Source organism: Papilio machaon, chromosome 22 (assembly GCF_912999745.1).
Source record: "Papilio machaon chromosome 22, ilPapMach1.1, whole genome shotgun sequence".
Classification (NCBI taxonomy): Eukaryota; Metazoa; Arthropoda; class Insecta; order Lepidoptera; family Papilionidae; genus Papilio; species Papilio machaon.
This window is the reverse complement of record NC_060007.1, coordinates 3306245-3331185: the sequence shown is the minus strand read 5'-3', so window position 1 is coordinate 3331185 and position 24941 is coordinate 3306245. Positions and strand designations below refer to the sequence as shown.

Genomic DNA, 24941 nt, shown 5'->3' with positions numbered 1-24941 from the left:
TTTACCCGCGACTCCGTCCGCGCGGAAAAAAAAATAGAAAACGGGGTAAAAATTATCCTATGTCCTTTTCCTGGTTCTAAGCTACCTGCCCACCAATTTTCAGTCAAATCGATTCAGCCGTTCTTGAGTTATAAATGGTGTAACTAACACAACTTTCTTTTATATATTAAGATATAAGGAATAAAAGGTGGAAAAAAAAACAATTGAAAACATTCATAGAATGTTTATTTAAATTGACTCAATGAGCAATCCTTTAAACAATTCATTTATATCATTTTTCCGCCCGAGCATTTATGACTGTAAAAATATTTATTCACTATGGTAAATATTTTTACTATGTTAAATGTTACAGGAATTCAAATTGTTGAGTTAAAAACTATATTTTATAGTAAAATGGCCACAATAATACACTGGCAAATTATATACAAAAAAAGAAGAATATCACAAAATGAGTAAAACGTAAAAAATACACATTAAAAGTTATTTTTACCGTAATTTCGTTTCACTGTAAAACATTTTGACTAGGGATAATATTTACAAACATATTTTGTGTTTCATCAAATAATGTGTTCAAAGTAGTATTTCAATAAATGTACAAAGGAGTTTCGTTAAAATTTTGACATACTACTGAGTCTACAGTTTGATTCTATGGCACTATTTTATTTAAAAATAAAATAGGCATCTTATAACAAGCGCCTGAAAATAAAACAATGTTATAAAGCTAAGAAGGCAGTGATCAAAATATTTTATAAGTTAATCCCTACAGCTTATAAGTATGCGAATTTAAAACAAAATTAAAAATAAAATCGAGTTATCATAGCTGAGGACGTGTTATATCACAATAGGATTTTTTTCATAATATAAATTAGCAAGGGTGATCTCTCAGGTTTGTCTGATTAGATTGTCTGTATGACCTCTTGTATACGTAGACAGCTAATGCGATAGACAAAACAACTAGGAAGGTGCAGCCGCCGATTGCAATATGCATCACTCCTAGTCCAGTAGACGCTTCTATTAAATCGCCGTTAACTTTACTGATATCTCTGGTTATTCTCGATCTGGGTTTGGTACGAGTAAACTCGAAATTATCTGAAAATTACAAATTCAAGGTCAAATATAAAAATCGTAGTTCGATACACTGTAATTCTCATCAATATAAATACTCACCAACATCTAATAGTGGCTCGTCGTAGTAATCCAAAGTTTTCTCTGCCAGTCTACTTGTTCGTGCTGATTTTATTTCATTTTCCGCGGGAAAAGGAGGTAAATACGTGGAAGGTGGATTGGTGCTACTTGGAGCAAACGGTTGGGGACAATTAGGATCTTTGGATCCCGGATAGCAAGAACTAGGTGTTGAGCTAGGCTGTGGGCACCTTGGGTCATTACTACCCGGATAGCAATTAGGAGAATTTTCAGTGGTAGGTATAACGGATGTTGAGGTTGAAGATGGAGGGCAATTAGGATCATTTGAACCGGGATAGCAAATAGGTCTTGCGGGTGTGGTTGGTGTGGGACAACGTGGGTCTTTGCTTCCGGGGTAACACTTTTGAGGGGTAAGAGTAGTTGGTTTAGGACAACGCGGGTCTGTGCTTCCTGGATAACAGTTAGGTCGCGCAGTCGTTGTTGGCTTGGGACAACGAGAATCTGTGCTTCCTGGGTAACAATTTGGAGGAGCAGTTGTTGTTGGTTTGGGACAACGTGGATCAGTACTTCCTGGGTAACATTTTGGTGGAGCAAGAGTTGTTGGTTTAGGGCAGCGGGAATCTGTGCTTCCAGCGAAACAGTTGGGAGGTGCGGGAGTTGTTGGTTTCGGACAACGAGAATCTGTGCTTCCTGGGTAACAGTTAGGTCGCGCAGTCGTTGTTGGCTTTGGACAACGTGAGTCTGTAGACCCGGCGTAGCATTTAAGCTCTGGCGTTGTAGGAGGTAAATATGTAGGTGGATTTATTGTAGTAGGTCGTGAGGGTTGTGGGCAGTTAGGATCAGGCGATCCTGGGTAACAAACTGGTTTTGGGGAAGTTGTCTGGGGACATCTTGGATCTCTACTTCCAGGGTAACAGTTAGGAGGCGCGGGAGTAGTTGGTTTAGGACAACGCGGGTCTCTACTTCCAGGGTAACAGTTAGGAGGAGCAGGTGTTGTTGGTTTTGGACAACGCGGGTCCGTGCTTCCTGGATAACAGTTAAGAGGCGCGGGAGTTGTTGCTTTAGGACAACGCGGGTCTCTACTTCCAGGGTAACAGTTTGGAGGAGCAGGTGTTGTTGGTTTGGGACAACGCGGGTCCGTGCTTCCAGGGTAACAGTTAGGAGGCGCGGGAGTTGTTGGTTTAGGACAACGCGGGTCTCTACTTCCAGGGTAACAGTTTGGAGGAGCAGGTGTTGTTGGTTTAGGACAACGCGGGTCCGTGCTTCCTGGGTAACAGTTTGGAGGCGCGGGAGTTGATGGTTTTGGACAACGCGGGTCCGTGCTGCCTGGGTAACAGTTTGGAGGTGCGGGAGTTGTTGGTTTCGGACAACGTGGGTCCGTGCTGCCGGGGTAACAGTTAAGAGGCGCGGGAGTTGTTGGTTTAGGACAACGCGGGTCTCTACTTCCAGGGTAACAGTTTGGAGGAGCAGGTGTTGTTGGTTTGGGACAACGCGGGTCCGTGCTTCCTGGGTAACAGTTTGGAGGTGCAGGTGATGTTGGTTTCGGACAACGCGGGTCCGTGCTTCCTGGGTAACAGTTTGGAGGCGCGGGAGTTGTTGGTTTCGGACAACGTGGGTCCGTGCTGCCGGGGTAACAGTTTGGAGGTGCGGGAGTTGTTGGTTTCGGACAACGCGAGTCCGTACTTCCTGGGTAACAATTTGGCCGTGAGGGAGTTGTTGGTTTCGGACAACGTGGGTCCGTGCTGCCGGGGTAACAGTTTGGAGGTGCGGGAGTTGTTGGTTTCGGACAACGCGAGTCCGTACTTCCTGGGTAACAGTTTGGAGGTGCGGGAGTTGTTGGTTTAGGACAACGCGGGTCTGTGCTTCCTGGGTAACAGTTTGGAGGTGCGGGAGTTGTTGGTTTCGGACAACGTGAGTCTGTAGACCCGGCGTAACATTTAAGCTCTGGCGTTGTAGGAGGTAAATAAGTAGGTGGATTTATTGTAGTAGGTCGTGAGGGTTGTGGGCAGTTAGGATCAGGCGATCCTGGGTAACAAACTGGTTTTGGGGAAGTTGTCTGGGGACATCTTGGATCTCTACTTCCAGGGTAACAGTTAGGAGGCGCGGGAGTAGTTGGTTTAGGACAACGCGGGTCTCTACTTCCAGGGTAACAGTTTGGAGGAGCAGGTGTTGTTGGTTTTGGACAACGCGGGTCCGTGCTTCCTGGGTAACAATTTGGCCGTGAGGGAGTTGTTGGTTTTGGACAACGCGGGTCCGTGCTGCCTGGGTAACAGTTTGGAGGTGCGGGAGTTGTTGGTTTCGGACAACGTGGGTCCGTGCTGCCGGGGTAACAGTTAAGAGGCGCGGGAGTAGTTGGTTTAGGACAACGCGGGTCTCTACTTCCAGGGTAACAGTTTGGAGGAGCAGGAGTTGTTGGTTTGGGACAACGCGGGTCCGTGCTTCCTGGGTAACAGTTTGGAGGTGCAGGTGATGTTGGTTTCGGACAACGCGGGTCCGTGCTTCCTGGGTAACAGTTTGGAGGCGCGGGAGTTGTTGGTTTCGGACAACGTGGGTCCGTGCTGCCGGGGTAACAGTTTGGAGGCGCGGGAGTTGATGGTTTCGGACAACGCGAGTCCGTACTTCCTGGGTAACAATTTGGCCGTGAGGGAGTTGTTGGTTTTGGACAACGCGGGTCCGTGCTGCCTGGGTAACAGTTTGGAGGTGCGGGAGTTGTTGGTTTCGGACAACGTGGGTCCGTGCTGCCGGGGTAACAGTTAAGAGGCGCGGGAGTAGTTGGTTTAGGACAACGCGGGTCTCTACTTCCAGGGTAACAGTTTGGAGGAGCAGGAGTTGTTGGTTTGGGACAACGCGGGGCCGTGCTTCCTGGGTAACAGTTTGGAGGTGCAGGTGATGTTGGTTTCGGACAACGCGGGTCCGTGCTTCCTGGGTAACAGTTTGGAGGCGCGGGAGTTGTTGGTTTCGGACAACGTGGGTCCGTGCTGCCGGGGTAACAGTTTGGAGGTGCGGGAGTTGTTGGTTTCGGACAACGCGAGTCCGTACTTCCTGGGTAACAATTTGGCCGTGAGGGAGTTGTTGGTTTCGGACAACGTGGGTCCGTGCTGCCGGGGTAACAGTTTGGAGGTGCGGGAGTTGTTGGTTTCGGACAACGCGAGTCCGTACTTCCTGGGTAACAGTTTGGAGGTGCGGGAGTTGTTGGTTTAGGACAACGCGGGTCTGTGCTTCCTGGGTAACAGTTTGGAGGTGCGGGAGTTGTTGGTTTCGGACAACGTGAGTCTGTAGACCCGGCGTAGCATTTAAGCTCTGGCGTTGTAGGAGGTAAATAAGTAGGTGGATTTATTGTAGTAGGTCGTGAGGGTTGTGGGCAGTTAGGATCAGGCGATCCTGGGTAACAAACTGGTTTTGGGGAAGTTGTCTGGGGACATCTTGGATCCCTACTTCCAGGGTAACAGTTAGGAGGCGCGGGAGTAGTTGGTTTAGGACAACGCGGGTCTTTACTTCCAGGGTAACAGTTTGGAGGAGCGGGAGTTGTTGGTTTGGGACAACGCGGGTCCGTGCTTCCTGGGAAACAGTTTGGAGGCGCGGGAGTTGATGGATTCGGACAACGCGAGTCCGTACTTCCTGGGTAACAATTTGGCCGTGAGGGAGTTGTTGGTTTTGGACACCGCGGATCTGTGCTTCCTGGGTAACAGTTTGGAGGTGCGGGAATTGTTGGTTTCGGACAACGTGGGTCCGTGCTGCCGGGGTAACAGTATGGAGGTGCGGGAGTTGTTGGTTTCGGACAACGTGGGTCCGTGCTGCCAGGGTAACAGTTTGGAGGTGCGGGAGTTGTTGGTTTCGGACAACGTGGGTCCGTGCTGCCGGGGTAACAGTTAGGAGGCGCGGGAGTTGTTGGTTTAGGACAACGCGAGTCCGTACTACCTGGGTAACAATTTGGCCGTGAGGGAGTTGTTGGTTTTGGACAACGTGGGTCCGTGCTTCCTGGGTAACAGTTTGGAGGTGTGGGAGTTGTTGGTTTAGGACAACGCGGGTCTCTACTTCCAGGGTAACAGTTTGGAGGTGCGGGAGTTGTTGGCTTAGGACAACGCGGGTCTGTGCTTCCTGGGTAACAGTTTGGAGGTGCGGGAGTTGTTGGTTTCGGACAACGTGGGTCCGTGCTGCCGGGGTAACAGTATGGAGGTGCGGGAGTTGTTGGTTTCGGACAACGTGGGTCCGTGCTGCCAGGGTAACAGTTTGGAGGTGCGGGAGTTGTTGGTTTCGGACAACGTGGGTCCGTGCTGCCGGGGTAACAGTTAGGAGGCGCGGGAGTTGTTGGTTTAGGACAACGCGAGTCCGTACTACCTGGGTAACAATTTGGCCGTGAGGGAGTTGTTGGTTTTGGACAACGTGGGTCCGTGCTTCCTGGGTAACAGTTTGGAGGTGTGGGAGTTGTTGGTTTAGGACAACGCGGGTCTCTACTTCCAGGGTAACAGTTTGGAGGTGCGGGAGTTGTTGGCTTAGGACAACGCGGGTCTGTGCTTCCTGGGTAACAGTTTGGAGGTGCGGGAGTTGTTGGTTTCGGACAACGTGAGTCTGTGGACCCGGCGTAGCACTTTAGCTCTGGCGTTGTAGGAGGTAAATAAGTAGGTGGATTTATTGTGGTAGGTCGTGAGGTTTGCGGACAGTTAGGGTCAGGCGAACCTGGGTAACAAACTGGTTTTGGGGAAGTTGTCTGGGGACATCTTGGGTCTCTACTTCCTGGGTAACAATTTGGAGGGGCAGGTGTTGTTGGTTTTGGACAACGCGGGTCCGTGCTTCCTGGGTAACAGTTTGGAGGCGCGGAAGTTGTTGGTTTAGGACAACGCGGGTCCGTGCTGCCTGGGTAACACTTTGGAGGAGCAGGTGTTGTTGGTTTGGGACAACGCGGGTCCGTGCTTCCTGGGTAACAGTTTGGAGAGGCGGGAGTCGTTGGTTTAGGACAACGTGGGTCTTTACTTCCAGGGTAACAGTTTGGAGGAGCGGGAGTTGTTGGTTTCGGACAACGTGGGTCAGTGCTGCCGGGGTAACAGTTAGGAGGAGCAGGTGTTGTTGGTTTGGGGCAACGCGGGTCTGTGCTTCCTGGGTAACAGTTTGGAGAGGCGGGAGTTGTTGGTTTAGGACAACGCGGGTCTCTACTTCCAGGGTAACAGTTTGGAGGAGCAGGTGTTGTTGGTTTAGGACAACGCGGGTCTTTACTTCCAGGGTAACACTTTGGAGGAGCAGGTGTTGTTGGTTTGGGACAACGCGGGTCCGTGCTTCCTGGGTAACAGTTTGGAGAAGCGGGAGTCGTTGGTTTAGGACAACGCGGGTCTTTACTTCCAGGGTAACAGTTTGGAGGAGCGGGAGTTGTTGGTTTCGGACAACGTGGGTCCGTGCTGCCGGGGTAACAGTTAGGAGGCGCGGGAGTTGTTGGTTTGGGACAACGCGGGTCCGTGCTTCCTGGGTAACAGTTTGGAGAGGCGGGAGTCGTTGGTTTAGGACAACGCGGGTCTTTACTTCCAGGGTAACAGTTTGGAGGAGCGGGAGTTGTTGGTTTCGGACAACGTGGGTCCGTGCTTCCGGGGTAACAGTTAGGAGGCGCGGGAGTTGTTGGTTTAGGACAACGCGGGTCCGTGCTGCCTGGGTAACACTTTGGAGGAGCAGGTGTTGTTGGTTTGGGACAACGCGGGTCCGTACTTCCTGGGTAACAGTTTGGAGAGGCGGGAGTCGTTGGTTTAGGACAACGCGGGTCTTTACTTCCAGGGTAACAGTTTGGAGGAGCGGGAGTTGTTGGTTTCGGACAACGTGGGTCCGTGCTGCCGGGGTAACAGTTAGGAGGCGCGGGAGTTGTTGGTTTAGGACAACGCGGGTCTCTACTTCCAGGGTAACAGTTTGGAGGAGCAGGTGTTGTTGGTTTGGGACAACGCGGGTCCGTGCTTCCTGGGTAACAGTTTGGAGGCGCGGGAGTTGATGGTTTCGGACAACGCGAGTCCGTGCTTCCTGGGTAACAGTTTGGAGGTGCGGGAGTTGTTGGTTTCGGACAACGTGGGTCCGTGCTGCCGGGGTAACAGTTTGGAGGTGCGGGAGTTGTTGGTTTCGGACAACGTGGGTCCGTGCTGCCGGGGTAACAGTTTGGAGGTGCGGGAGTTGTTGGTTTCGGACAACGTGGGTCCGTGCTGCCGGGGTAACAGTTTGGAGGTGCGGGAGTTGTTGGTTTCGGACAACGTGAGTCTGTAGACCCGGCGTAGCATTTTAGCTCTGGCGTTGTAGGAGGTAAATAAGTAGGTGGATTTATTGTGGTAGGTCGTGAGGGTTGCGGACAGTTAGGGTCAGGCGAACCTGGGTAACAAACTGGTTTTGGGGAAGTTGTCTGGGGACATCTTGGGTCTCTACTTCCTGGGTAACAATTTGGAGGAGCAGCTGTTGTTGGTTTTGAACAACGCGGGTCCGTGCTTCCTGGGTAACAGTTTGGAGGCGCGGAAGTTGTTGGTTTAGGACAACGCGGGTCCGTGCTGCCTGGGTAACACTTTGGAGGAGCAGGTGTTGTTGGTTTGGGACAACGCGGGTCCGTGCTTCCTGGGTAACAGTTTGGAGAGGCGGGAGTCGTTGGTTTAGGACAACGTGGGTCTTTACTTCCAGGGTAACAGTTTGGAGGAGCGGGAGTTGTTGGTTTCGGACAACGTGGGTCAGTGCTGCCGGGGTAACAGTTAGGAGGAGCAGGTGTTGTTGGTTTGGGGCAACGCGGGTCTGTGCTTCCTGGGTAACAGTTTGGAGAGGCGGGAGTTGTTGGTTTAGGACAACGCGGGTCTCTACTTCCAGGGTAACAGTTTGGAGGAGCAGGTGTTGTTGGTTTGGGACAACGCGGGTCCGTGCTTCCTGGGTAACAGTTCGGAGGCGCGGGAGTAGTTGGTTTCGGACAACGTGGGTCCGTGCTGCCGGGGTAACAGTTTGGAGGTGCGGGAGTTGTTGGTTTCGGACAACGCGAGTCCGTACTTCCTGGGTAACAATTTGGTGGTGAGGGAGTTGTTGGTTTTGGACAACGTGGGTCCGTGCTTCCTGGGTAACAGTTTGGAGGTGCAGGTGTTGTTGGTTTAGGACAACGCGGGTCAGTGCTTCCTGGGTAACAGTTTGGAGGCGCGGGAGTTGTTGGTTTAGGACAACGTGGGTCTCTACTTCCAGGGTAACAGTTTGGAGGAGCAGGTGTTGTTGGTTTGGGACAACGTGGGTCTGTGCTTCCTGGGTAACAGTTTGGAGGTGCGGGAGTTGTTGGTTTAGGACAACGTGAGTCTGTAGATCCAGCGTTGCATTTTAGCTCTGGCGTTGTAGGAGGTAAATAAGTAGGTGGATTTGTTGTGTTAGGTCGTGAGGGTTGTGGACAGTTAGGGTCAGGCGAACCTGGGTAACACATTGGTTTTGGGGAAGTTGTCTGGGGACATCTTGGATCTCTACTTCCAGGGTAACAGTTTGGAGGAGCAGGTGTTGTTGGTTTGGGACAACGTGGGTCTTTGCTTCCTGGGTAACACTTTGGAGGAGCAGGTGTTGTTGGTTTGGGACAACGCGGGTCCGTGCTTCCTGGGTAACAGTTTGGAGGTGCGGAAGTTGTTGGTTTAGGACAACGCGGATCTGCGCTTCCTGGGTAACAGTTTGGAGGTGCGGGAGTAGTGGGTTTAGGACAACGCGGGTCTCTACTTCCAGGGTAACAGTTTGGAGGAGCAGGTGTTGTTGGTTTTGGACAACGCGGGTCCGTGCTTCCTGGATAACAGTTAAGAGGCGCGGGAGTTGTTGGTTTAGGACATCGCGGGTCCGTACTTCCTGGGTAACAGTTTGGAGGAGCAGGTGTTGTTGGTTTGGGACAACGCGGGTCCGTGCTTCCTGGATAACAGTTAGGAGGCGCGGGAGTTGTTGGTTTAGGACATCGCGGGTCCGTGCTGCCTGGGTAACAGTTTGGAGGTGCGGGTGTTGTTGGTTTAGGACAACGCGGGTCCGAGCTTCCCGGGTAACACTTTGGAGGAGCAGGTGTTGTTGGTTTGGGACAACGTGGGTCTGTGCTTCCTGGGTAACAGTTTGGAGGTGCGGGAGTTGTTGGTTTTGGACAACGCGAGTCCGTACTTCCTGGGTAACAATTTGGCTCTGAGGGAGTTGTTGGTTTTGGACAACGCGGGTCCTTGCTTCCTGGGTAACAGTTTGGAGGTGCGGGAGTTGTTGTTTTAGGACATCGCGGGTCCGTTCTTCCTGGGTAGCATTTTAGCTCTGGCGTTGTAGGAGGTAAATAAGTAGGTGGATTGATTGTGGTAGGTCGTGAGGGTTGTGGACAGTTAGGGTCAGGAGAACCTGGGTAACAAACAGGTTTTGGGGAAGTTGTCTGGGGACATCTTGGATCTCTACTTCCAGGGTAACAGTTTGGAGGAGCAGGTGTTGTTGGTTTGGGACAACGCGGGTCCGTGTTTCCTGGATAACAGTTTGGAGGTGCGGGAGTTGTTGATTTAGGACAACGCGAATCTGTGCTTCCTGGGTAACAATTTGGTTGAGCGGGTGTTGATGGCGAAGGGCAACGAGGATCTGTACTTCCTGGGTAGCATTTTATTTGTGGTCTTACTGTAGGACACTGAGGATCTGTTGATCCTGGATAACATTGCTTTTGAGGTCTTAATGTTGTTGAAATTTCTTTTATGCCGCCATCACAACTTGAATCGCAGTTATTCGTACAGAGCTGAAATAAGTAAAGACATTCTAGTCCTTAATATCGAAAAAATTGAGGATTGATTTCGCAATATTATTTATTTGAGTATACATTTGTTTCTGTAAAAAATTATCTACAGTCTTTTTTACAATTTGTTATTGCAATGTTTTAGATACATCTTATAGTCTAACATCTAAAGCATTGCGCAAACCTGAATTAATCCTTATCCTTACTTCCTTACTAATCCTTACTTATAAATGCGAAAGTGACTGTCTGTCTAGCTTTCACGTCAAAACTACTGATACGATTTCAATGAAATTTGGTACACAGAGAGTCTAGAGCCTGAGAAAGGACATAGGTAAGGAAGTATCGTAATTTTTGCAGTTAGAAGCTTGAAACTTATTTTTAAGGCTGCTAATTTGATATCAATAAATATGACATTTAGAGTTTGTAAGAGTTTTACCTTCAGCGGTGAAATATAATAAAAGGGAAAGTTTGTATGGGAATATATGATGTTTATGTGAATATTTTGTAAGTTTAATATGTTTTATTGTAATTTTTTATAAGTTTAATTAAAATACAACAACAACAACAAAATTCACACCTGTAACCCAGAGGGGTACGCAGAGACCAAGGATCTATATTTGGCGCGGTCCTGACACACCTCGCCTTCTACATCCATACATCAACGCATAGTACGTCGGTTAAGTAAAATAATTAGCCTAAAAAATGCTACCCGACGACACATTCCACGTGGACGAACTCGCGAGCACAGCTAGTAGCATATATTTTTTTTATTTTTCACAAGATATATGTTAATGTACTGTTGCATCATTTACGTTGAATTAAACGTGCTGAATTAAGCAAACTACATATTTTATACACATATTAAGCTAAATACTTATCGGGGGTTTCAAAGTCTTTTATATATAAAATTCATTTCGATTCGATTTCGAGTTCGGTCTAAAAAATGTAAATATTACGCACCTCCACATTGCATGTTAAATACACTTGATCCGTTTCAGGGAATCTGAATGCGCTCACTTTACTGTATGCAATCAATGTTGCTCCACTCTTGCCTGTGTTTCTTGATTTTTGCCATTGATCGATAAGCTTCTTTTTCCTGAAAGATTTTATTAATTTATTTATTCATAACGACCCAATTATGTTCACAGCTGTATATTTTAAGGACGTTAAATGATTTATTGAATGATAATAATACTTACTTAGGGCACCCCTGTTTGTCAGTCAGCTGTATCTTATTCGTCTTGGGGCTGTCGTAATTATCACTGTCGTAAGCCCAACAATCATGAATTTTTAGGTTGAACTGATTTCTTTGATCTTTCAAATATACCAAAATAGTAAGGTATTCACCGATTTTTATTGAACTTTCAAAAGGAGTAGTCTGAAATGTGAAATAAATGTTTAAGTTCCTACAAATGTAACAAGGATCTAATAAAGTAAAAAAAAACTTGAGAGGTGTCAAGGGACACCCGGATGGAACGAAGTTCCTTTCAATTAATTAGTGAAGAAACCAATGTTTATTCTATGCATAAAAAACTTGAGTCTTCACAAGAAGTACATTTTATTTCTATGAATTTTCGTTATATATTGTCACGTCGTTGCCATGGTGATATCAAAAAGTGTCGTGACAACTTTTCGTAAGAATTTTTTCCGTCTAGCCCCCTTTCACAACGCGCGATAAGGAACTTCGTTCCAATATAACTTTGTCAGTTATCGTGACTCTCCTAGTCGTGTACACTTCCTTCACTTGTATTTGAAATGTAGCAACTTACATTAGGAAAGACTCCCTTTTGTATGTCCATCCAGCATTCAACGCCGCTCCCGAGGCCCTCTACGGCAACAACCTCCAACATATCCACCATGAAAGGCTTCAACTTCAGCACGTGGCCTTGTTCCTCCCTTGCCCCTTCAGCTGATACTTCGAATGTTGTTCTTGCGCATGATATCTTGAAATGTAAAGTTAAAATGAGGTAGTTTACAAAAATAATAGTTAACAGTGCATAGTTACGAAAAACGAAAGACGTCGAAAGCAAATATTACAATTAAGTGAAGATCGAGAAATTGCAAACTCTAATATTTTTTCTGATATAGCTGATATTATTTGACAAAAATATTAAATACCTTTCTAGCAAAGTCGGTAGGTCCTTGAACGAAATCATCGGCTTGGAAGACAAGCACATTATCTATGGTGCCGCAAGCATTACAGAGCGGACGAGACCCGCAGCCGTCCAGGGGTACTCTGAACTCATAGCGCGAATCGCTTCCACCCAATGATACGTATCTAAAATACAAGTAATAGTAAAATGTTGGTAGTGAAAACAGTGAGCTGTTGTGTACTTTTGTCTTTCTCTTTTGATTCTTCCCTTCCTCTTTTTATTCTTTTATCTACCCACCATTTCCTTTTTCTTACATAATTAAAGTTTTCAATGCACCATCCATAAATTTTGTATCGGATGATTAAAAATCCGATCCGCTTTATAGCGAAAACAAAGTATTAACGAAATCCGTTCACTTACTTGCATCTAGGATCGTTCAAGTATCCTTTACTGTATATTACACCATCGAAAACATCAGCGAATTCGACAGTCACTTGTATATAATCATCGGTACATTGTACGTCGATGTCAGGTGACAGAGGTGAGTCTGCCGCTCTCGAGCCTCGCATGAAGTGCACAGCGGTGTCATCGCCGCTCTCGTAGAATGGTGACAAGGAATTGTCACCTGACAGTTCTAAGTTCAGTTCCGCAGCGGTCAAAGTCTGGATGCCATCTGAAACAGCTGTAGCAAGCGACAGCTACAGCGAGAAATTATTAATGTTATTTTTTCTATGTAAAAACATTTTTTTACATGGGAAAATTTTACGATATGATTAACGTGCTACATGTACAATTTGAGACTGTAATAATTTTAAAAGTAAACATCGATCTAAAATTAAATGTAATTAAAAATATATAAGATATAAACAAAAAATAAACTCGCTTGAGAAATATCTTACAAAAATTCTCAATGATTAACGAGAAGGTAAACCTTTTCGCGCCATTCTTAAAAGATTGCCTGATTACGTTTTATGTACAATTTAATCGTTTTGACATTATGCAATTTGTAAGGAGGTAATTAGTGTTGGTGATTAATTTGTTTTATTATAAGAATAATTATGTAGTGTTACGCGTAGTGTTCACAATAGAATACGATTTCTTAACATTAATTTGCTTTGATTTGTTAAAGGATCAGTGGACCAAGCACGAATATTTGCGACAAGCGCCTTTGTATCATCATCGTCAATTATTTCAAAATAAGTATAAGTTTTTGATGTACTTTATCCCCAAAAGTTTGTGCACTTTAATACAAATATTGTCGGTGACGATACGATGGCACTTGTCACAAATATTTTGACTAATTTTGATGATGCTGCTACATTCAGAGCCGGTTTATGGTTATTCAAAAAGTTGGTTATTCAAGACTTCTCGTACTTAATATATAATTAGGTTCTTTCCTTTCTGTCACTTAACTATGATTGCGACAGTGACTTTTCTGTCAAGGAATAAAATAATATTACTAATAGTTTGGCTTAGTTAATTTCAAAGCCACTTTGATCTTCATAATAATATGAAATTCACCATTTGTAAAACTTGTGCAGAATTGAGCCTCTTGTTGTGAACCGCGCCTTTACTGACTTACTTATATGATTTATTGCCTTATCCACCTGCTATCTATGTATCTGAACATTGTTCGCGCGTACAATGCAAATATTTCCATTCACACGCAATTTTTCGCGTTATTACAAACCTTTGAGTCTTGTGAAAAATTCATGCCAATATTGTTGTACCGGTTCTCTATTGCGGCTGCCAATTTTAATACCTAATCTGACGTACGAATTTCTACTTTTATGTGTTTATAGTTTCTACTCTTAGTAAATTAGGGTTTATTAGATTTTTCATACATTTTACTAATATGACATCTTTTACTATGACATCCAACAAATTCTTAGATACAAAGCACGCCCTCAGCCTCTCTTTTTTCGATCGATCTTCAATTTGCCGTTATAAACTTATTTACTTAACTCCGTAAAGTTATTTAACTAGTTAGTACATGTCATGAACTTATCACCAGTTCAATGTTCTACTTAAGTTTTCGATTTATAAAATAAAAAATGAATAACGCAAGAGTTTCTAAACTTGCAAGTTTAGATAAAAAGACAAATCATAACACAAATCAGATAATTTGCTCAATTTCTAAGATTTATCTTTTTTAGAAGGTGTTGTTTGCTCGATTCGTGCAATGTCGTTTCACAATATTATTACGCCATAGTTTTGTAATAGTTAGAGCCTCAATGTAATAATATTTCTTGCTTACTTGTCTTAATGTGAGGTCTGATGCTCAATGGAATTAGTTTTTGTTACGGCTGATTATCTCAATTATTATTCATTTTACCCCAAGAAAAGGTTTATTAATTTCCAAGTTGTAATCAAAGCAATATAAAATATAAAAGATGTTTTAACTTATAAAAATTTCTTATTTCAGCAGCCAAAAATTCGTGTATTTTATCAACCTTATATGTTTCTTTATTTAATGTATTCTAAGAGTTTAGTAGTAAATTTAATTTAGATGACTTGTTATTGTACTAAACTTGTGATACATACCTGCACGAATGCAATCAATGTCGCTATGTGCATGACAGCCGCTTCATGGGGCTCTGCAAACAAGATAAAACACAACATTAGTTTTAGTACATGTGTAATTATTGATGTAGATAGAAGAGAACCCATGTGCCTGAAGTGTCAAATCAAATAGGTAATGTAACAATTTTATTCACGAAATAAAGATGATCTTCTCGAGTGGTTACCAATATAGTACCCAATTTATAATTCTATCTAGTTATATATTTTTTTTCATTACTATATATACAACTAGCTTTAACCCGCGACTCCGTCCGCGCGGAATAAAAAAAAAATAAAAAAATAGAAAATGGGGTAAAAATTATCCTATGTCCGTTTCCTGGTTCTAAGCTACCTGCCCACCAATTTTCAGTCAAAACGATTCAGCCGTTCTTGAGTTATAAATAGTGTAACTAACACGACTTTCTTTTATATATATAAGATATATCTCGTAACAAATACAAATTACTTTACTCTATATAAGAAATGCCGATTTGCTTCTCTTTAGATACATTTCTGTAAATCAAACACGATATATAACCCCATTTTAAATACATACATTTCAAATCATCGTTGCTATTAGAATTCAATCGTGCACTGGCTTTTTACATAACATTTTCAATGTTACTAAATGATCGTTAAGATTTTTGGTTAACAGGTCAGTTTCAAAATTAATAGAGCTATTATTTTTGACATTTAAGTTAATATTTTGGTTCATTGGTATTATATATCATTTAAATTATATAAAATTACTATTCTATGTTAATAATGATTTAGTAGTAATCGTAAACGTTGTGTAGTCTGTAATGATTAAGCTATACCGTTGATAACACAGCTTTAGTTAGTTAAAATTATTATAATAGTATTGGCTGCGTTTAAATAACTTAAATCTTGGTGAACTTGTTAAGCAAAGCATTAAAATATGTATGTATCATACATATACAAGCTACTTATCAATGTCTTTTAACATGTTATATGAAATGCAAATAATGTATTTCAGATTCCATATTTTTAAGTCATCATTTATATTATTGAAGGACATATATCTGCCATTTTTTTTATTGAAACTAAAATGTACTCATGTTCACGTCGGAAAAGAAACCGACAAATCATATTTTGACTATTCTTTTTTTATGACGCCATTTGGTTGTGAACCATGAAATTGGCCATATTTTTACACAAAAAAAAGGGTGATTTATCGGTTTTTGTTCCGACGCTCCTCAAATAGTAGTTTTGACTTTTTACTAACAGATGTACCCTTCATCATCATCATCAGCTCACTATACGTCCCTACCGAAGGGCTCGAAGCCTACCCCAAGTTAGGGGTGACTAGGCCATAGTCAACCACGCTGACCAAGTGCGGGTTGGTTGACTAGATGTACCCTATTTATGGCAAATAAATAAATTTATAATTTTTGAATTTTTTGAATTTTGATAGTGCTTCTGTTGACACTGATAAAGTGTTACAAGGAAAGAGTTGTTAATGTCCTCTCTATAACTAAATATTTTGTTTGAATCTTTGTATGCAGAGGTGATAAATTGTCTATTTAGAAGGAACGCAACAGTATGCCGCATATTAGTGTCAAGTGTCATTCATATTTAGACATTTAAGTGAAGCGACCGATTGTGAAACGAAAATTGTCACAAATTGTATAATAAATTGTGACATTTTTGTGTTTGTGCCGCGTAAAGTTAATGTATACTTACAGTTTCGAAATTAAAATGTGGTTACATCTTGGTACTTATCAACAATTAAACTGTAAGTGAAGCTTTTGAAGTGATGAAGTTATTACAAATTCTTAAAATTCGTATAAGAATTTAAGATTGAGTACTCAGTACTTAACTTTCAAGTATGTTTTTTTTTATTCCAAGAACTTATGAATCTGAATGTGGTGAACTTTAATTTGACCACGAAAACAAGAATAACATCTTTTGTATAAAACACGAAATAAAGTTGCATAAAGTAATATAGTCATAATTCTGTTTTTTTATTAAAATGTATGCCAATAAGGATAATTGTTTTATTATATAATTAAAAACAGCTACTGAAGTCGATATTAATTATTGATTGCTGATTGAATGAAATCAATTTTATACGAAAATCAATGTTTAAAATAACAAGCGTGAAAGATAAAAAATCGAAGATGTTAAACATTGATAAACCGTATTGTCGGGTCACGTATTGTCTAATTGCGAGGTACTAACGTTCGTCTACACTTCGTGAGGTCATCCATGGACCTTTGTATCTAAATATTTCCGCGGAATATTTCGACACGAAAGACTGTTAGTTCGTGGCTAGTTGAATTGTTTTCAAATCCGACGATCTAACACATAATCTATAGACTTTCGTACACTATTTAACTAGAAATTGCGTGTAATTATGTCCACATAGAAATAAAATTTGTGTCATCGGTGACGTATTCCTTTCGCCTATTTTCATCAACGTGGAAAAGTACAATTGAAAACAGAATATAAGAAATCTAAAAGATATTAATCTCGACAAAATAATACCTATAATATACTAATCTACATCAATCGGTAAACTAATAGTTAATAAATTATTAAAAATATAGTAAGGAAGTCTTATATTAACATTGAGTTCATGACAGGTCGAATATAATTTATATAATAGCTTTGAATCGATCTTAGTGTACAATTGGTAGATGTTTCAAGGTAAGTTGCTTCGAATTTGATATTTTGATTATGACTATTTTTATCAGTTATTTTGTTTGAAAGATATTTTATTGGTGATTTAGATGTCTTGTATCGTAAACTTTGACTGTTTATGACTGTACAAAAAATATTTGAATATTTAATTAAATTAATTTATGTTTTTAAAAAATAAAATAAGTTACTATTTACAAATTAAAGATTTGAAGATTTGGCTCGTCTTTTAAAAAAAGAGGTTTTTAGATTTTTAAAAGGTCCACGATTTATATTTTAGTACTCCACACGATTAACATTTTACTCGACTTGTAATAAATAACTAAATTTCAATTAATTACATAACACAAAAACGTTTATAATTATGCAAATGATTGATAATGTTGACGTTCGAAAATCGATTGTTCAATGGAACGATGTCATCGAATTTCCGATTATAATGTGGGCCACGGTCACAATGAGATCATTCACGAGCTAGTCCAGGATCAGGGTTGAAATTCTTTTACAACACATTTTTTAATTTTAGGGTAGGTTAAGTTTAATATTGCGATGTTACCTGCAAATTTTAGTGTAATCACTGTTGTCTCCCTTAAGCGCTTCTCCACATATCAGGAAAATATACAATATGTAGGTATAATATTATTGATTAAATGTGTACATTATAATTGTGTGTCTGCCTATTTTTTAACTACGTATGGTTTAATGAAAAATAATATTTTAAATACTATTATATATTTTTTACATATTTAAAATATTCCATATTGTTGGTACAGCCCTTGTTGACAGGTAGATCTGGTCCTATATGGGGATCGATTTATCTTTGTCAAGTTAAAAAGTGTTACGTCATGTTTCTTGCAAACTTAATCGCGTCTTTTCCAATATCAATTATCGTCGACTCTATGTCTGTTGCATTCAATATAGCATAGTTTACATTACCTATTTACGTAACTTTAGCAGATAAGTCTCTGCTTTTGTTGCACTTTTTTATGTAATTAAATAAACTAACATTCAACTCGAATATCTATCAGGTGTTAAATTTGTTTGTTGTCGCTTTTGATATTAAAAAAATGCAACTGTACTTGCTGCGTAAGTTGGAATTGAATCTAATTAACAACAATTATGTTTTAAGAACCAAAAAAAAACGTCTTTAATATTAACATACTTAACGTATGAAAAATATTTCACATATAAAATACAGATGTTTAAAATGAAATTAATTTTGAACTTAAAAAGCAAAGGGCAACAAAGGTTAAGTTAGGCCAATAGTTTGTCAGTCATGCCTTGTAGACCCTGAAGTAACTTCGTGTGTAATCGTGAGATTGAATTCGCATTGTAAATTAATATTTGTAGAAGATTCCGACAACATTCATCACAATACCTGATGGCAAAGGTCAAGTCACAACGCCGAATTAATAATAATTTTGTATTATAATGTAATACAAATTTATAATGTATTAAATTTGCAACGAAGCCGTCAACATAAGTGTTTGAAAAATACTTAAACTATGATGTGTCTATTAATACTTTGTGTTATTTAAATACACTTAATTATGGTTTACTTGTCATGAGATTAATTTCATTAAACAGTTTATACCACTTTGTTTGTATTGTATTTTTTGTGTTGTTGTCTTGTATTTTTTTCTTGACGTGTTCACAATTATTAAGGAATTATGAATAAGGTTAGATAATTTGAATTAGAATTAATTAGAAGCGGGGATTTTGGGATTTTTTGGGACGGTAAAACTTAAAGGGGGAACCTTGCATCTATACAAGAACACTTTCCACAAATGCAACACTCATATTAGACCGCGCGGTTAGGACAGCCGATCAAAATACTAAGTAAAAGAAAACTATTGTCATAAATGGTCTACCGCGTCAGTTTGAAACGGGGTCAGTTAATTATATGCAGGAAAGTCTAAATTTCAATTATCTGTCAATTTGGATAATTCATAAGGAAATAACAGTCATAGACTTGCAAGAATAAAATCTCCATCTTGTCATTGTCGAGTGGGCTAAAATTAGATAGATTTTTCTGTTTGTAATTACCTGACCCTGTCTAAATCTGATGCGCTACAGTATTTATAACCGATTTTTTTACTTAGTACTTTGGCCGGCTATCTTAAAAGCAAAGCTCACTATGGAGCGTTTCATTTATGGTAGGATCACTTGGTTGGGTACAAGGTGGGGAACTTTATGTTTGAATTCCATGTAAATCCAAAAATCCCCGCTTCGCCTCGTCTATTACTACCATGAAATGACAATATTATCAGTAATAATAAATGTGTCCTTTCATTTTATAACAGTAACATTGCACAAAGCGATGACTCCATCCGTAGCATTTAGGGCCTATGTAAGAACCTACTCCCATAATTATAGCCCGTAGTATGCAGTATGCAATTTGACTCGTCACTCATCTTGCGCAAGTCGCTCTCGGGGTCAACATTATAATTTTGATTACGGCAAGAAATCTTCTTTATCATGTATTGTTTTTGGTTGCGAATTTAACAAAATCATGAGTATTTGATTATTTTGGCATGTATCTAATTCCAAAGTATGTATTAAATCGTGATTAATGATTTATTGAGATGGGTTCAGTCACTGAATAATCCACTGGCTACTCAATTCATACGTACATATGTCTATGTTACATATTATTTGTCGGTTTCAGATCAGTTTGTAATAGGCATGATATGTAGAAGTTCTTATAATAAAATAAGGAAAAACATTTTTGATTTTAAAAAACTGCAGTATGATGGGTCGGGTCAGACGCTGGTCAAGGAAAGATTATGCAATGATCGTCAAAAGTTAACTACGGTGATGACACAAATATTTTATAACGTTTAGTACTCGTTATGTAAGTTAATTTAATTATTTTATACAACTCAATCAGTCATAATTATTTGAGATTGGTATATTATGTTCACAATTTCAATCCTTAAGTTTTCAATTTATATTTTTTTTTCATTATTCGTAAAATATACACAATGACGACTTTCTTATGCTCACGATTTTGATAGATCATGTTAAATGTTTATATTCAATTCGCTGTGATTTATATGTACGTACTTGGTGTAACAGAGCCGGTCTGTATGTTTTCTATATTTGTGTGTTATAGATCGATTCAATTTGTACCGTAAGTTACTAGCGAAGATAATCTCTACGACGAGGTTTAAGTATTTTTAGGGTTTTGTACCCTCGAAATGAAAAACGGAACCCTTATAGGTTCATTTTGGTGTGCGTCCGTCTGTCTGTCTAAACCCTTTTTGTCAGGAACGAGTGGAGGTATCAAGCTGGTATTTATTTTTTATTATTTTGCTTTAAAGTGTGTACTCTAAATATTGTTCAGAATTTTATAAAATCAATAACTTCAATTGGATAAATACAAGTAGTTTTTTTAATTATTGTAACATCTTATAACCTTTGACATGCATTTAGTAATATGTATCTCATAGACATGCGTTCACTTTGCGAGGACGTTACTTAAATGCTAAACCGTTTACATTAATATGTGCATTCAAATTTTAATGGTTAGCTACGCTTTAGACTATGTGTGTCGCATAACCTAAAATAACTCTGAGTATATGAAACTTGAACTTATGATTAAATGAGTATGTAAAAATATTTACTTTATACTATTATTTAGCACGTATAAGTCAAAACAAAATATTGTCAAAATATTTTTTTTAATTCCATGGAATATATAAAGAAACAGTAAGTCGTAAGATAAAAATACTAGATAAATGCGAAGCTAGATAAAAATATTATAAACATTAACGAACGTAAGAAGCTTTGTAATGCCAAAGACCTTTATATCGTTGGAGCATTAGCTACAATAAATATAAGCTTATGTATTTTTAAACACTACCTCGTTCTCACGATCTTTCAATCGTATATCTTGCTATTTGTTAATTTTGTATCATTTGTGTTATTTTGAACTTAAGAACTTTATATGTTAAAAAAATTACTCGTTCATAAATGTAAGGCACTTAATATAATTAAATTAATTTAAATTAGAAACGTGTTAAGACCTTAACTTACATTGTGCGATGTTTAAGCTACATTCCTAGGTTATGATCATTTTCAAGTTAAGATACGAGGGCTGATTGATAAGTATCCGGAATGAAGAGGAAAAAAAAGAGATATTTGAATAAATTTAATTTATTTTTCTACATATGTTCTTCCTAGCTCAATACACTTAGACCAACGCTTCTCCAGGGCCATTATTCCATTTTTATAAAAAAAAACTGTCAAGTCCTTCAAAATAGCCATTAACGGCGTCAATCACTTCAGTGTTGGACGAAAATTTCTGCCCTCCTAGCCATTTTTTCAAATTTGGGAACAGATGGAAGTCGCAGGGGGCCAAATCTTGCGAATATGGCGGGTGGGGCAGTAATTCGAGGCGTAACTCTTTAATTTTTGCCATCGCAACTTTTGCAGTGTGGACCGGTGCATTATCGTGGTGGAACAATATTTTTTTCCTATTCAAGTGGGGTCTTTCTTGTTTCACTGCGTCACTCAACTTTTGCAACAAGTTTGCATAGTATGCGCCATTTATTGTTTTCCCCTTTTCAAGGTAATCCACATAGATGACACCTCTAGCATCCCAAAATACGGTTGCCATAACCTTGCCTACCGATAATGTCGTCTTCGCCTTCTTTGGTGCGGGTTCGCCGCTTTTAGTCCACTGTTTAGACTGCTCTTTGGTCTCCGGCGTGTAGTGGTGGATCCAGGTCTCATCAACTATTATAAATCGACGAAGAAATTCAATGGGATTCCGTCTAAAAAGTTCCAAACACTCCTTTGAAACATTCACTCTTTGTTTCTTTTGCTCGTCGTTCAAAAGCCGCGGCACCCATCTGGCACAAAGCTTTTTCATAGATAAATGCTCATGTAATATGTTCAAAACGCGTTCAGATGAGATGTTCACAATTTGGGCTATCTCCCTGAGTTTTAATCGACGGTCTTCTAATACGATATTTTTTATTTTACTGACCATTTCTGGGGTAGTTACCTCATTTGGTCTTCCGCTACGGGGAGCGTCATTGCAGCTCGTTCGTCCTCATTTGAATTCTGCCACCCAAGAGTGGATAGTGCTAAATGAAGGTGAAGAATCCCCTAACACACTATTCAACTTAGTTTGAATCTGGGTCGCCGATTTCCCTTTTAAAACATAGAACTTTATGACGGCACGAACCTCCGTTTTCTCTATTTTCATGAAAATGAAAACTGTCTCACTATAAAGCTGAATATTTTTTAAACAAATAATTATTATTTCTTAAAATTACATGTATTGAGATCGTAAAAGACTGCAAATGACGTTTCTAGTAAAATTTTGTTTTATTTCTTTTTTTTTTATTGTCGTTTCGGATTCTTTTCAACCAGCCCTAGTAATATCAAAAATGTAGATCTCCTGTGGAAACTTAATTCTGTTATTTTTTATCAAAACTTATCTTTTATTTTTATGGAATGTTGCGTTGAAGTCGGTTTTTTTTTCATATAAAGGAATATAGAGTAATATACAGTAAAGAAAACAAAGCGCCTATAGAAAAATAAGTGCAATATAAATGCATTAAAATAATGCTATTTTAAAAGTATCTGTTATTGTTTGTTTAAAAGTGCCAAAGTATTTACGTATTTAATGCTTGCTTCAAAAATAAGCACATAAACTTTCCATCTAAGATCTCAGACAATTACGCATCTCAACACATATAATAAATCAATACATATTTCGTTTCAAATTATCACTTAGACATGGACATTAAAATGTGTACTATTAGACCAATTGATACTTTGTGATGCGAATCTATATTTTACTGGTCGTTACTCACACGTGGTTGCATCACGGCTACCTTCGTGATGCTGTGCAGCCTTGCTTTGTAACATTTATCTTAGTTTTATCCCAAGGCTCTTGATGCGAACGGATTTAGTTACGTATTCTATCGGAAGTTATACGTGACCTATGATTAATACGAATTATAAAGTTTATTAAAGCCATTATAAAGTTCACATGCCGTTTCAAACAATCAAATACTTATTTATTACTCGTACTTGGTTATTCTATTGTTAATTAGAAATAGTCATTTAATTTGCAAACTAGTAGTTTATGTAACTTTTTTGTTCAAGTTGCGGAAGTTGGAAGACGATATTGCAAATTTTAACTAAAAGTCAAACGGTTTCAGTACTACATTTATAATAATAAAAATAACGAAAATTATGATTGTAATGTTTATTTTAGTAACTTTTACCAGGGGAGATTAATTTAATCAAAAAGCAATCTTATGATTATTAAAACAATGATATGATGCGTAAGTGTTGACATAACTTTGTTTAGATTAATTTTTAATTAGAAAACAGATAACGTCACTCGAGGTCTTATCAACTGCATTTGAATTCATGTAGCAACAAAATGTATGAGAATCTACAGATGTAATTGTTTACTGTCCATTGAATTGTCGGTTGCTTGTAAATATAACATCGTGAGTAAATCAAGAATAAGATGATCAATGTATAACACGCTCATATTGACACATTCCCTTACCATCAGTTCCCACTGTGTTTTGTTAATATTACCGTCTCGATTAATTACTATGTAAGTATATTCAAGGGCGTGCCTATTTAAGTTATTGCCGTCGAGTTGAAACAATGGTAGTGGTTGAGCAAGTTTGTGGGTGGCATTTCAAAATTGCCTTGGACAATGTAAGAGTTGGATTCTCACAGACACTAAAAACTGAAAGAGCTTTGTACGTGTTGCGAAATTGTTTTTACATTAGTCTATGAATTAATCGCGCAATATACTTTTAATTGGTATTTATTGAAAAACATATTCATTTTTTTATCAAAGTAATACGCGTTCATAACATTATTCTTATCACTGTCTTTTTTCTGAGGGAACGATAAGGATACAGATATATTTTTGTACGTTTTGGTAATGAAAACCCACGGTATTTCTGTATTTGATCATAAATAAACTTCTGCACTTTACATATTATCAGTTCGCATGCTTTTAATAACAGATTATAAAAGGCTATTAAAGTTCAACACACGATTCAATGGATTCCAATAAAAAGGTGTGGTTTAAACGATAAAGATGGATGTATCAATTATGCAATGAATCCGTCTGTGAGAATCTTAACAAGTACCATCCTTTGCCATATACGATGTGGTGTTATTTTTTATGACATGTGTAATACACTCCTTATATGGTGTTCATTCATTTTTATCACATATTTATGATATGTCTGTGATCAAAGGTAAAACTTACCGGCCATACAGTAGTTTTATTTTTAATTTTTAAACGACATTTATATGAGTTAATGGAATAAGAAAAATAGACATTTGTTTATTCTTGTGGAGTAGGGATTGTATTGTATTAGCAAGGCATTTTCTCTACAGGTCCATAAATAATTGTGATCTTTTGTATAGTAGATCGGAAGATAGTAACAGTCTATCCTTCCAATTACTCTTAAAACGTGTTTGAACTTAATTTGCAGTAGCAGAATCAAATTACCACATCAATTTATTTATATTTTTAATTGGCTAATAGAACCGATTGGCAATAAAGTAACATTAAGTATTGATGTTCGTTTAAAAGTTTAAAATAATGGTTTTTAAAACGATAGTCGGACAGGCGACCTCATAGCCATGTTTGGGTGATACGTTGACATCAATATCATGGGTCGGCTACGTAGGCTCATGTCAGGGCCGAGCAATGGCGACATACCGTTTCCAAATACAATTTTCGCCCATCTTTATATCGTCTTCGTAAAAATTTTATGCTAATT

At 39.6% G+C, this 24941-nt stretch overlaps 1 protein-coding gene across 1 annotated transcript; it reads right to left on the bottom strand.

The window, feature by feature from the left end:
• Window positions 1-673: 673 nt before the first annotated feature.
• LOC106711117 (mucin-2) lies at window positions 674-14540 on the bottom strand. The gene is made up of 8 exons (XM_045683437.1): window positions 14482-14540; window positions 12358-12635; window positions 11963-12122; window positions 11614-11787; window positions 11044-11222; window positions 10805-10940; window positions 1168-9847; window positions 674-1089 (listed from the first exon to the last, which is right to left on the bottom strand). The coding sequence occupies exons 1-8, from the start codon at window positions 14512-14514 to the stop codon at window positions 866-868; spliced, it is 9864 nt and encodes a 3287-aa protein (XP_045539393.1). The 5' UTR covers window positions 14515-14540; the 3' UTR covers window positions 674-865.
• Window positions 14541-24941: the final 10401 nt, after the last annotated feature.